At 37.5% G+C, this 13,596-nt stretch overlaps 1 protein-coding gene across 1 annotated transcript in view; it reads left to right on the top strand.

Moving 5' to 3' along the window:
• The window catches only part of LOC309546498 (apoptosis-inducing factor 3-like), a gene marked incomplete at its 3' end in the record, with an annotated part of 218,559 nt that overhangs the window by 44,076 nt on the left and 160,887 nt on the right, over positions 1–13,596 (top strand). The window contains exons 7-8 of the mRNA XM_082246237.1: positions 975–1,087; positions 6,442–6,528. Coding sequence (XP_082102363.1) covers positions 975–1,087; positions 6,442–6,528 — 200 coding nt within the window. The remainder of the gene's footprint in view (positions 1–974; positions 1,088–6,441; positions 6,529–13,596) is intronic.

Below are 13,596 nucleotides of genomic sequence, written 5' to 3' on the forward strand. Positions count from 1 at the left end.
CACAAACGGTGTTTGCATGCTTTTAGATGAGCTGTGTGTGCCAAATCCTGCATCCTTTTTATGTACCTTTTTATTATGGAGGAGCAGGGCGGAAAGGGTAGGCATACCTGAGCACTCTTGATGAGTGCCTGTCACAGCTCCCACTGTCCTATATTGAGCCCTGTTGCACCAGAAAATTACAGCAGTGGGGGCTGGGGACAACAGAGGAGGAGGATTTCTGCTAAATTGGAACATAACAGCAAAAGGGATACATCACATTGAAGCCATGTAAGATCCCTTGTGTTTTAATATTTATTTATGTTTTTCTTAAGTAAACTTATGCTTGCCATACATGTATTGATTTTCGTCTGAAACTGGTTGTTTTCGGGAAGATCGTTTGATATTCGTGCCATCAGTGGACTGACGATTTTGACTGTGGGCCTGGGTAATGTCAATGGATCTGAACCGAAAACTTTTACAGTTTCAACTAAAGTGTATACGTGTATATTATAATTTCAATTAAAAGAATATTCTGTCTTGTATAATTTATATATGTTTATATTGTTATTGAATGATCACTATGATCATGAAAATGAATATGTAAACAAGTTTATTCGATAAGTTTATGGAAAATTCGCTTTCCACCGATGAATAATCGTTGAGTTGGCAAACAGCCCAAATTCTATATGTGTATGGCCAGCATTAGGCTTAAATGGGCTCATTTGTGATAGCTGCCCATAGTGGGGTTTCTACTTTGTTCCTGGTCATGTACCAATGAGATAGGAAGTGAAGGGAAACCTCTTCAGTGAAGACATGAACAGCAATACGAACCTTACCAAGTTTCTAATACATCCCAGCAAAACTGTGTGTGTGTGTGTGTGTGTGTGTGTGTTTCAGAAATCATTATAAAAAGCTGTGGATCATTTAACACTATAAAAATCAGATCCATTTATTTTTGCTTTTTTAATTATTTGCCCATGTTTTTGCCATTGTAGGTCCTGCTGCTCTGGTGTGTGCAGAAACCCTCCGCCAAGAAGGTTATTCGGGGAAGATTGTCATGGTGACCAGAGAAAGCCACTTGCCTTATGACAGACCAAAACTTAGCAAGGTCTGTATTGCTTTAATTGTTCAGCACCTAGAAATGTGTTTTTGTATGATGAACTATCCATAGTAGTTTTTTTACCACTCTCTTTTTCCCTTTCTGCCTAAGCTGATATTGCTGCTGATTAGGAAATCTGCAGGTGGCACTGGTAAAATAAAGACATAGGCTGGCCATAGACGGTTCCTTTTTTTTTTTTTTTTTGGCAGCCAGGGGGATTCCCTGATCCATACAAGTGCAGTGGATGGAGGAATCCTTTTTGCTGTGCCATTGTGTTGTGACAGCAGGACTCCTCCAATTGGCTGCAGCTGTTGATCGATAAAGGTTTTCCAACAATCAACACTTCTGTCGAGCGTGAACGGCCATAGATGGAATGAGATTTGGCCGGTCCCTGAATGCATCCTCCCATCTTAACACATGCAGTGTTGTTGAACCATCAGAGGAAGAGGTGGAAGGCCAGATTACTTTTTCTGGAGGGAGAAGTGGGGAATTCTTCTTCAGGGAATCTACTTATGAGGAATTCAAAGGTCAGGTTTTATCTCTGACCCAAAAAGCCTTTGAGAGTTTCCCTACAGAAGTGGTGCAGACTAAATTACTGCTTTCTGAGAGCCTTATTGTGAGATCTGCAATCTTGCCCTGTACATCTTTATTTAAAGGATGTGTTCTATGTTAACTGGACTCATCGTGAAAAGTTGTTTGTTCCACTAAAACATCTTGCTCTCCCATGGATAGTGAGTTTACTAAGAAATCAAGTAGGTCTGTAGTGGATTCAGTGAGCTCAGCTCACACAGCTGCGTCATTCATTCACAGTTTTCTGTGAATGAATAAACTACAAGTACCTTCAGGCACCACAGCAGACATGTAGTTTGAATGAATTGCGGGTGTGCTGATCAGCACACTCGTAATTCATTCAAACTGCCTGCAGATCTGCATAGACACCCTGTACACAGGTGCAGGCAAAATAGCTTTAGACAACGTGTGCTGGAGCCTGACATTGTGCCCCCTATCTGGTGATCTGGTGATGGAGGGTGCAATGCTTTTCAGGCTCCTGTTTTCAAAAATCGTAAATGCACGTTTTTTTTTTTTATCTGCAAAAAGATGTTCATTTATTATTTTTTAATATAAAGGTGAACTTGGCCTAGTAGCAGGACATTTTTTTACTTTTTTTTCTGTCCTAAGCCTCAGACGCTGGGGACAAAGCTCTTGATACCTTTTGATGTATTTCTTGCAGTCAAGATTTACATGAAGTCAACAGCATCAATTTGCCTGTCCGATTCCTTCTTTGTGCTTTCTAAAGGCCCAAGGAAGGGTCATGCAGCTTCCAAATTTACCATTTCTTAATGTAGCTGTCTGCTTATTTCTCAAGCTTTAGGTCTAAAGGGCAAAGATCCACCATTCTTGATGATGAGAGTGAGGGAGTGTTGGTGCTTTCTGGACTATTTGATATCAGGCTTTGTTGGTTCAAGTTTGTAAAGCTGCTACCTGGTTTTAGGTTCATACTTTTAAAAAGTTTTAGAAAGTGGATGTTCGAGCCTCTGACGACGCAACCCTTGGTCAGCAAATGTTGCAGTCTGCTGCATGAGATTATAACCTGTTCTGGTTTAGTTGTTAGGGGCCTCTTGGCTTGTTGCCATGTTGCTTTGCCCTCATACAAATTATTTTTTTTGGACATCCCTACCGCAAAGAAATCTGAAGATACCCCGTGTCCTGGGATGTATGATAAAGAAAAAGGGATTTTTAGTTTTTACATGTAAAATCCCTTTCTTGAAGTAAATTACAGGACACAGAGGTTCTGAATGAGTGCCATCTAGTTTCTGAAGACACCTACAATTAACTTTTTCAAAAAAATGTAATCATGATAAAATTTGCCTCGGAAGTCATTACCATTACATTTTTAGACTATTGTACAACACCTGTATGACTTTTTACTTCTAGTATGTTATTCAAAATGATCTGTAATGAAGGGAGACTTGGCTACTAAAGCTCACTGGGCTGTATGTTTCAAATATGCTGTTACATGTACAGACCTATTTCTGTAGACTCACAGAGTTGGCCTGAACCTGATAGTTGCTTTTTTAATCCAAAAGAAGTTCTCTTCTGTGTAGTTGATCTAGCAACCCAATGTAATAGTTAGTACATGTAATCCCTTTCTCTGCTGCTCTTTTTCAAGAGATTAACATGGTAAAGGTTACCATGATGAGACTATTGTTTAAGCGTAACCACCTAAAAGGGAAGTTATGCTTTTCCTTCTTCTCCCCTCCTCCTCTGCCACTTTTGGATGCTTTTTTTCCCCTGGGAGTGGGTACCTATTTGTGATAGGTACTCACTCTCGCTAGCATGCAACGTGGAAGTTCCCCCCCCCCCCCTCCCTGCCCATTACCTCCCGGGACACGTCACATGTCCCAGGAGGCTGCAGGTTAATTTAGAAAGCACAGTGCCACTCAGGTATGTGCAGTGGGGAGCCAGCTGTAAATGCTGCAGGAAGTCACGGCCAGCTTCCCACAAGCATGATGGTTGTGCCAGGGACCCGAACAACTGGCCTGGGTGAGGACAGCACTGGATCTCTGTACTGGTAAGTGTGTGTTTTTTTAAAAGTCAGTAGCTACAGCAAAGTATACTATGTATTATGCAGAAGGTATGAAGAGAATGAAGGTAATGGTTGTGGGACTTTAAGTGAGGTCAGTCACTGTTCTAAGTATAAAGAAAATATAAAATCATAAGATAATCAATAATTTATTAGATGTTTCATGATTGACACAAGTATAAAATACAGATATGGATAATAAATATGGACATAAACCTATGGAGAACGTTAAATGAGTTCATATAAATAAATTTCATAATAACTGTATCATAAATATAGTATATCATAAACGTGTAGTCAGTCTCCAAATAGTATATCTTCTATTCATAAGCTCTACGCATTTCGTGGCTTGTGGTCCACTCTTCAGGAGCTATTTAAAATTTATAACTGTAAATGTAGTCTAGTATTAGAAACAAAAACTCATATAAGCAAAAGGATATGACAAATTGCTCCAAAAAAAAAAAAAAGTTAATATAAATAAATACTTACAAATGATAAGAAATTACCCGGTTACTATGGGAGGAAATGAGACCACCCCAAAGGCAACTGTCTAACCCGGGGCTGAGGCAGGTAAAAGCCTAGGTCACCTCAAGAGGGGGGGGGGGGGATGGAGGTATAGTCACCCCCCAGGGGGTGAATACCACATGCCAAAGGAATAACCAGACGTTGTGAGCAAACATCACCCTATATATTTTGTTTACCTGTTTATTTTTATATATATATATATATGTGTGTGTGTGTGTGTAGGGGTGGGTGCGCTGATAGCTGGTTGAAGCAGCTCCCGGTATTCAGTGCTTTGTGAATATATAATAAGAATGTGATATGTATTGGGGTGCGCTAAACAATAATGAAGACCCAAATGAATGGGATGATGAAATTCAAAAATAAATAATAATCATATGCGTATGTTACAGTTCGTGCAGGGAATTTCTATATACACTTGCGGCCGGCTGCAGCACGGACCGCAAGTACCTGTGTGACGGGTACGCCTCCTATTCTGATGCGTTTCTTCAACTGAGATAGACTTGTCTCAGTTGAAGTCCAATAGGAAGAAACGCGTCAGAATAGGAGGCGTACCCGTCACACAGGTACTTGCGGTCCATGCTGCAGCCGGCCGCAAGTGTATATAGAAATTCCCTGCACGAACTGTAACATACGCTGATACAAGACTACTCATGTAAGTGCAATACTGCTTGTTGTGAATTAAAGTTTAAGAGGTAATGCACTATCGGCCTGCTTCTGTCTTTATGTCATATGGTGGAGAGCGATCGGCAGTGTGGCATATTGGAGGCATTCTTTTACATGTCAAGGAGGAGGAGAAGATAGTGTTCCTTGGGAGCTGTTTACAAGCATTTAGTGATTGCTATCTGGTAAGAGACCAATTCAGGTGTTTCACCAGCTGATTTGGAGCACTGTGGGATTTCCATTTTGTTTTCGGCACATTGTTATGTTTTGGCACTTTACTTCTTCCGTCTGGTAAGGAGGAATTTCACTTGGTGGAGGATTTACACTTTGGATTCGGAAGCATGTCGTTTTAATTTCCAGTTTATTCATCACCATACTTATGGACACTTATGAACTTTTTGTTTATGATAATTTATTATGCTAAACACGAGTGTCATCAGTTTCTGAAAATTTATTTTCACATATGATTATTATTTTGAATTTTGTCATCCCATTCATTTGGGTCTTCATTATTTTTGTTTAGCGCACCCCAATACATATCACACATATATATATATATATATATATATATATATATATATATATATATATATATATATATATATATATATATATATAAAATTTTTTCTTAGATCATTTGACCATTATGTGTGCTCACGTCTGGTTATTCCTTTGGCGTATGGTATCCCCCCCCCCCCCTTCCGGGAGTGACTATACCTCCATTTTCCACCCCCCCCCTCCCTTGAGGTGACCTCGGCTTTTACCTGCCTCCGCTCCGGATTAGACAGTTGCCTTTGGGGTGGTCTCATTTCCTCCGGTAGTAACCAGGTAATTTCTTATCATTTGTGAGTATTTATTTATATTCATTTTTTTTTTTTTTTGGAGCAATTTTTTATATCCTTTTGCTTTATATGAGTTTTGGTTTCGAATACTAGCCTACATTTACAGTTATAGATTTTAAATAGCTCCTGAAGAGTGGACCACAAGCCACGAAACGCGTAGAGATTATGAATAGAAGATGTACTATTTGGAGACTGACTACACGTTTTATGATATACTATATTTATGATCCAGTTATTATGAAATGTATTTATATGAACTCATTTACTCCATGTCTTGTTCTCGATATGTTTGTCTATATTTATTATCCATATCTGTATTTTATACTTTTGTGATAATCATGAAACCTCTAATAAATTATTAATTATCTTATGATTTTATATTTTCTTTATACTTAGCAAAGTGACTGACCTAACTTAAAGTCCTATGACCATTATCTTCATTCTCTTTGCATATTCATTAGGGATTGAGGTCAGCCATTGCGCATACCTCAGATCATATTTTTTCTTTTATATTATGTATTATCTGTGGCACCCATCCTTATTATATTTTTTTCTTTACCTATTGAGCGTGAGTTTGCAGATTATACAATGAGAGATTTTGAATCCCTCTTAAGATGTTTGGCATTTTATTTTTGCTTAGCTGCATGCAAATTTTGTATGCCAATCATTATACTGTACATTATGGCTAAAAATGATTGGCAATTCATTGTAGTCATCAGAAACTCTCCTAACGACAACAAGTTTTTCTACAGGCAATGAATGCAAAGGCTGAAGATATCTACCTGCGACCCAAAGAATTTTACTCTCAACATGATATTGAAGTGTGGACAGAAAAAGAGGTAATTCTTGTACTCCCAACAGAAATGGTATAGTCCTATAAATAAGTTTAAAATGAACCTATAACATCACTAAGCCTAATAAATTTTAATATCAGTTCACCTGAATAACACAGCTTGAATCAGTACACCAATTTTGTGGAGATCCACACAAAGGCCTTCTAAAGATACATAGATGTCAAAAGTAAACTGCATTAAGACAATGAAAGACCTGACATCTTCATAAAAATGAACTTATAAAAATTGTTTTTGGGAAAAAAAAAAAAAAAAAAATGAACTTATAAGAAATTCTTGGTCCTTGTTTGACAATTTTATATATATATTTTTTTTTCTCTATAGCATTCTTTGAATCCGATGTCAATAAAAAGAGATCTGTGGTGACATCATAAATTAATATACAAACCATGGGTATATTTGACAATCCAATATTAAGCCGGGTACACACATAACGAAAGTCGGCTGGTTCAGCAGGAAGAAGCTGAATTTTGATGTGTGTACTCTTCTCTGTTCAACAGAAGCCAGTCTAACGGCTGGCTTCTGTCATCAACTGGTCATGTTGAAAAGCCAGCGTTCAATCAGCACTTGCAGCCAATGGCTGCCTGTGGGGATCTTCACAAATTGAGTTTACAAATTCAAGCTCATGGAAAATAATTGGAGTAGGCTATAAATAAAATAAATATGAAAATTAATATATGGTTTTAAATTTTGATTATAGATATATGCCTTAAAGTGTATGAAACATCAAAATGTAATATTTCATGCATGTGTCTGTGTTTACTTGTACTTGTTTGCAAATGTAGCATGTTGTACTTTTTGTTTCTTCCTTAGCTTTAAAATACTCTGTGACCCCACCAATTCCTCTTCATTTCTGTTTAAATCGGACCATATAAGTACAGAAGCAGATCTGTCCTATGGTGGTCACTTTGCGCCTTCTTCTAGTTTGGAGTTACAGGATGCCGAGTCTACGTCCCGTGGTCAGACTGCTGCTTACTTCCCCTCACCCTTTTTTTTTCTTCTATTTCTTTTCTTTTTTGCTCATGTTCTTTTGGAAAAAAAATTCTTCTTCTCTTCCCCTTGCTCTTGCCTCTTTCTCTTTTTTTTTTTTTTTTCTGTACAGAGCCCCAGGTGGATCTCTGCTGCTATTCCAGGTACTAAACCACTTTACAGTTCACAAACGTGGACATGTAATTTGGTTGTGTATTTACTGGCCTGGCATTTTTTTTTTCATATTCTTTATTACACAAAGTTTAAAAGAAAAACTTTTTTTTGAACATTTTTGGCCTTTTTTCCTTATATAGTAAAATATAAAAACTCAGTGATCATTAAACACCACCAAAAGATGCTCTATGGGTCTCAAAGTATAAAAATGAATTTGGGCACAGTGCTACATGACCAAGTATTTGTTAAAGAGTCACAATAAGCATTGGTAAAAGGGAGTATATACAATCTGGTATTTGGCTAAACTAATTAGCCTGTGTTTGGGATACTCACATTTTTCTGTTAATATTCTATATCTAGAAATACATTTTTAATATTAAAAAAATAACTTTTACGGAGTCTGCATTTGTAGTGGACATTTAACTAGCTTACTGTATATACACAATATATTGTCTTCAATTATGGTTATTGTCCCCCTACTGTGGGCACTGCAGATATCAGCTACCAGAAGACTTGTCACTGCTTTTCTCTTTAAGCACTTAAGCCCCGGAAGATTTTACCCCCTTCCTGACCAGGGGGTTGTTTGCGATTTTTTTTTTTTTATTGCGTGACTTTAACGGACAATTGCGCGGTCGTGCGACGCTGTACCTAAACAAATTTGACGTCCTTTTTTTCCCACAAACAGAGCTTTCTTTTGGTGGTATTTGATCACCTGTGCAATTTTATTTTATTTTTTTTCTTGATCATGCGCTATAAACAAAAAAGAGCGTTGATTTTGCAAAAATAACAATATTTTTCACATTTTTTTTTATATGAAATTCCCAAAAAAAAAAATTTAAAAATCAAAATGTTTTAACATTTTCGGCCAATTTGTTTTATGCTACATATGTTTGGTAAAAAAAATTGCAAAAAGCGTATTTTGATTGGTTTGCACAAAAGTTATTGCGTTTACTAACAAAGGGAAAGACTTTTGTCATTTTTGGTCTTTTTTTTTTAACGAGTAATGGCGGCGATCTGCGATTTTTTTTTTTTTTTTTTTTTTTTTTTTTCGGGACTGCGACATTTCGGCGGACAGATCGGACCCTTGACTGACATTTTTGACACTTTTGGGGTTACCAGTGACATTACTGCAGTAATCAGTGCTATACATGTGCACTGTTACTGCAAAAATGACACTGGCAGGGAAGGGGTTAACTGTATTGGAGAGGGAAGGGTTAAGTGTGTCCTAGGGGCATGCTTCTAACTGTAAAGGGACATGGCTACTGGTGTAAAAACAGAGATCAACGGTCCTACATAGTAGAACCGTCTGATCTCCATTTTTACACCAGGGAGAATGACAGGCGGCTTGTTTACATTAGCCGCCTGCCTTTCTCCCTTCAATGGAGCGATCGTGAGTGACCGGCGGACAATCGGGTCCGCCGGTCACACGCACTGACTTGTAAGTGAATGAGCTGGGGCGGGCGCGCGCCCACTATTGGCTCACAAGTCAGTGACAGGCGAGTGACGTACCCCTACGTCACTCTGCCTGGCCGGGGCTGACCGCCGCAGTAAATGTACTTGCGGCGGTCGGCAACCGGTTAATCAGGGTGAACTCTTTGTAATGGCTCGGGCCTAACATGTTAAGCCTTTTCAGAACCTTGTGGACAATGCTGGCTAATGGCAGACTGCGTAAGTCAGCTGGTAGTTGGTCTGCATATGAAGTCTGTAATGGCTTTTTAACATTTCTTGAAGAAGCTTGATGGGGAAGAAAGATGCATAGTTTCACTTTAAACTACATCCCCCCCCAAAAAGCATGATGTATCTTTTTAAAATATATATATATAAAGCGGAAATTCCCACTTTTACTAAAATTCACACCAGGATGCAGAGTTGTAAAACCATCTAACACTGTTTTTAAACAGTTTAAAAAAAACATTTTTTTTTTTTTTTTCTTAACTTGCCTTTCCTGTGTCCTCTTCCTGGTTTCCTGGAAGCGCTAGTGATGTAGCCTTGACCACACCTGGAAGACAAAAGACCACATCACTGGTGCTTTCGGAGAGATCTCCGAAGTTGCAAGATCTTATGGTATTTTTATACTATTCACACGCTATATGACGACATTCACTTCATCTTGCTCATATTGCGTAGTTAGTCAGGTTGAGAAAAAGACACAAGTCCATCTAGTTCAACCAATAAAATAGAAAAAAAAATAAAATAAAATTTTATATAATTCCATATACACCACAGTTGATCCAGAGGAAGGTGAAAAAAAACTCCCAGTAAAGCATGATTCACTTTGCTCCAGCAGGGGAAAAAACATCCTTCCTGATCCACAAAGAGGCAATGGGGTATTCCTTGATCAACTTTACCTATAAATGTTAGTATCCAGTTATATTATGTACATTTAAGAAAGAATCCAGGCTTTTTAAAAAAAATAAATAAAAACATTTACTGAGTTTGCCAGAACCACCTCTGGAGGGAGTCTGTCGGGGTTATTGGGGGTTGATTAAAATAATAATAGGTAAAAAGAAAAATGATTTTAAAAGCCATGTATATTTCATATTATGTATATAAGAGATTCTGAACAGGATGGCTTCCATGTTGTTTCTAAGGTCAAAGAAGGTTCATTTTCAAAATGTCTCTTACAAGCTTACAAGAGAGCATAGAATTTCAACAATAGGGTCTTATAGTTTCAACAGAGATCTTTGTATCTATGTAATCGTAAATAAGGCAATACATACATTTCATCAGATAAGAATCAATTGGCGAGACATCGTACTAGTCACTCATGGCTAGGCTGGCCTGTAATCTTATCTGTATATATAACAATGAACAATATAGTCAGTATATTTCTTTTAAAGGATTATTTAAAAATAAGTTTTAGAAAACATCATCATATGTAAGATCTATATTAATAAGAATACAATGTATTATCGTTAATATACAAGTGTGAACTTGATACTTATATAATATTAGATATATAATATATATATATATATATACATAAGTATACTTTTCTATGATGTGTAAGGACTTGTGTGTCTTAAAAACGAATTACTTCATGTTAAGGCATGTGGTAGGAGTGTTTATATAAGAATTGCTTTGGACTAGTTTAGTGCTCAAGGTGTCGTAAATATACCAAACTAGACTATGTCTGACAGCCCTATGGCATGGTCAAATAAGTAATTGCTTTTCACTAGCCGACAGGTCAGAGGTCATTAGATAAGAAGAGTGGTAATTGTTCTAATTATTGTTAAATACAAAATCTAATGAACGGTACGATACTGCCCTCTGGAGACAAAATACCAGGTGCAGTCTTGAGATAATTTTAGATATTCCCATATAAAAATATTATATTGTGTTAAATAATATAATTATTGAAATGGCATTACTTGTTAAGGTGAATGATGGAGATACAGGTGGACATTTATGTATGTACTGGGAGTCTGGACAAAGTTTTATGTTGTGTTTTATGATTACTCTTACATATAGAGAAATCATCATTTAATTTTATTTAATTTTATTATACCAAGTATTGGGTTAATTATCAAAAGAGGTGTGTCTCTGACCCCACCAGTTTAGGTATAGAATATCCCGACCAATTGGGATAATGTTTCATCCCTCTGAGTTTTACTTATGGTAATTTTTATAGCTCTTTGTTCTTACCATATAAAAGACCAACCCAGATAAGAGAGAGGACACACATTACACTGCCCATCAGACAATACACTTACATCACACACGCTATTACATTCCTCAATAGACTCATCCAGACATACTCTATTTGTCCATCATTCATCTGAAACTTGAAGGAAAGCCACCATCTTAAGACTGGCATCCATCTTAGGACTCTGGTAACGCCCATTTTGAAGCTAGCGGCCATCTTAAGTGTGGTAATCATGCTTTGCTATGTTATTTGATTTTATTCAACAATTGTTTATTCTTTCCTTATATGTTTTATATTGCATATTAAAGGGTAATAAGATTACAATCCCAGCCGTATAAGCTATAGTAGATTTTTCTCTAAAAAGCTGATTTTTGTTTTTATACATTTTTATTAATATCAGATTCAGTGCATTATTTGAAATTTTAAGTCTTCCGTTTTGCATGGCTTATTCTCATTTCATCTGCAGTTGAATGACTTTCAACTATGCATTACGCAGGCCATTGTAGTCTGTTTATATAGAACATTAATTTATGGCTTATACTATACCTGGGAAGAAATGGTAATCTTGCTTTAGTTTTGCTTTCACTTTGTTTTACTTTCACTTTCATTATTGAGCTAAACATCACATTGCATTGATTATTTGAAGTTAGTATTTTTATGTAGAGTTATTTTTGTGTCACTTCTTGTTTGATCATATATTGTGTTTACATGTCTTGAGAATAAATATTTTATATATATTCCACACTGTAGACTGTACTCACTAAGATTGGTATATGCTTTTAAAAAGAAATTAATCAATTAAAAAGAATTCACGACATTGATTTATGGCAATAGGTGAAGACTCTCCTTTTTCACAGATCTTTGCTTATTAACCATAGACACTGCTATATTCAGAGCAGTATAAATATTCTGACATAATTAAGTACGAGCGCAAGATATTTATTAATAAATATTCTTACAAGTCTATTTTACATTTTCACAGCTCTCACTGTGAGGAAACCTTTTTCTATTTGGAGATTAAATCTCTTTTCCTCTAGACATAGAGTGCCCTCTTGTCCTCTGTGATGACCTAAAGTGAAACACTCAACACCAAGTTCACTATATAGACCACTTATGTATTTGTACTAGTGATCAACCGATATCGTTTTTTAGGGCTGATATCTATATTTTGGTCATTAGATATCGGTATTGGCCGATATTTTCGGACATTTAAAAAAATTGTTTTTTTTTTTTTTTCACAGGTACTATTGTGGAGGGATCTGGTGGTCTAAAAGACCCCAAACCCCTCTGCACTTAAAAGCATTCAAAATGCCAAGTTTTGCTGTTTTGAATGCTCGCATTTTGTTTCAATTTGCCGCCGAGTACCCGGAAGTGATGTCATGATATCACTTCCGGGTTTTTTACATGGAGACCCGATCAGAGCCGAATGCGGCTTTGATTGGGTCTTCTCTTCGGCTGCCGTGCAGGTAGGATGCCCGGGTCTAACGGTGGGACGGGAGACCCGGGCGAGCCGCAGAAGGTGGCGGGAGGGGAGAGATGTCCCCTCCCGCTCCTTGTAATGACAGCCGAGTGGCTTCTCCGCCGCATTGGTTGTCATTACAAGACAGCCGACCGTCGGCTATGGACGCTGATACCAGGTTGATGTCTCTAGCTGCAGGCATCACTCCAGTACAAGCACTTTCCCGAAATATCGGCAATATCGGTAACCTCAGGGGCCGAATCCGATATATTGGGGAAAGTGCATATCGGCCCCCGATATATCGGCATTGCCAATAATCGGTCGATCCCTAATTTGTACATGTTGATCATATCCCCCCTTAATCTCTTCTCAAGAGAGAATATATCAGTTCCTCTAATATTTCCTCATAGCTGAGCTCCTCCATGCCTCTTATCAGTTTGTTTGCTCTTCTCTGCATTTTCTCCAGTTCCCCGATATCCTTTTTGAGAACTCGTGCCCAAAACTGAACTGCATATTCCAGATGAGTCTTGCTAATGATTTGTTCAGGGTCAAAATGATATCTCTCTCTCTGGAGTCCATGCCTCTGTTAATACAAGAAAGGATCCTTCTCCGCCATTGATTCCCCCAGTTGTTTTCCTCCTAGAATGTATGATGCATGCATATTCTTAATCCCCAAATGCATAACTTTACATTTATCAACATTAAATCTCATCTGCCACATAGTTGCCCAAATAAACAGTGCATTGAGGTCAACTTGTAAGTTAGAGACTTCCTGTAAGAACGTTATTCCACTGCATAGCTTGGTGTC

The sequence above is a fragment of the Pelophylax lessonae genome (assembly GCF_965119305.1).
Source record: "Pelophylax lessonae genome assembly, chromosome: 2".
In the NCBI taxonomy this organism is placed as follows: Eukaryota; Metazoa; Chordata; class Amphibia; order Anura; family Ranidae; genus Pelophylax; species Pelophylax lessonae.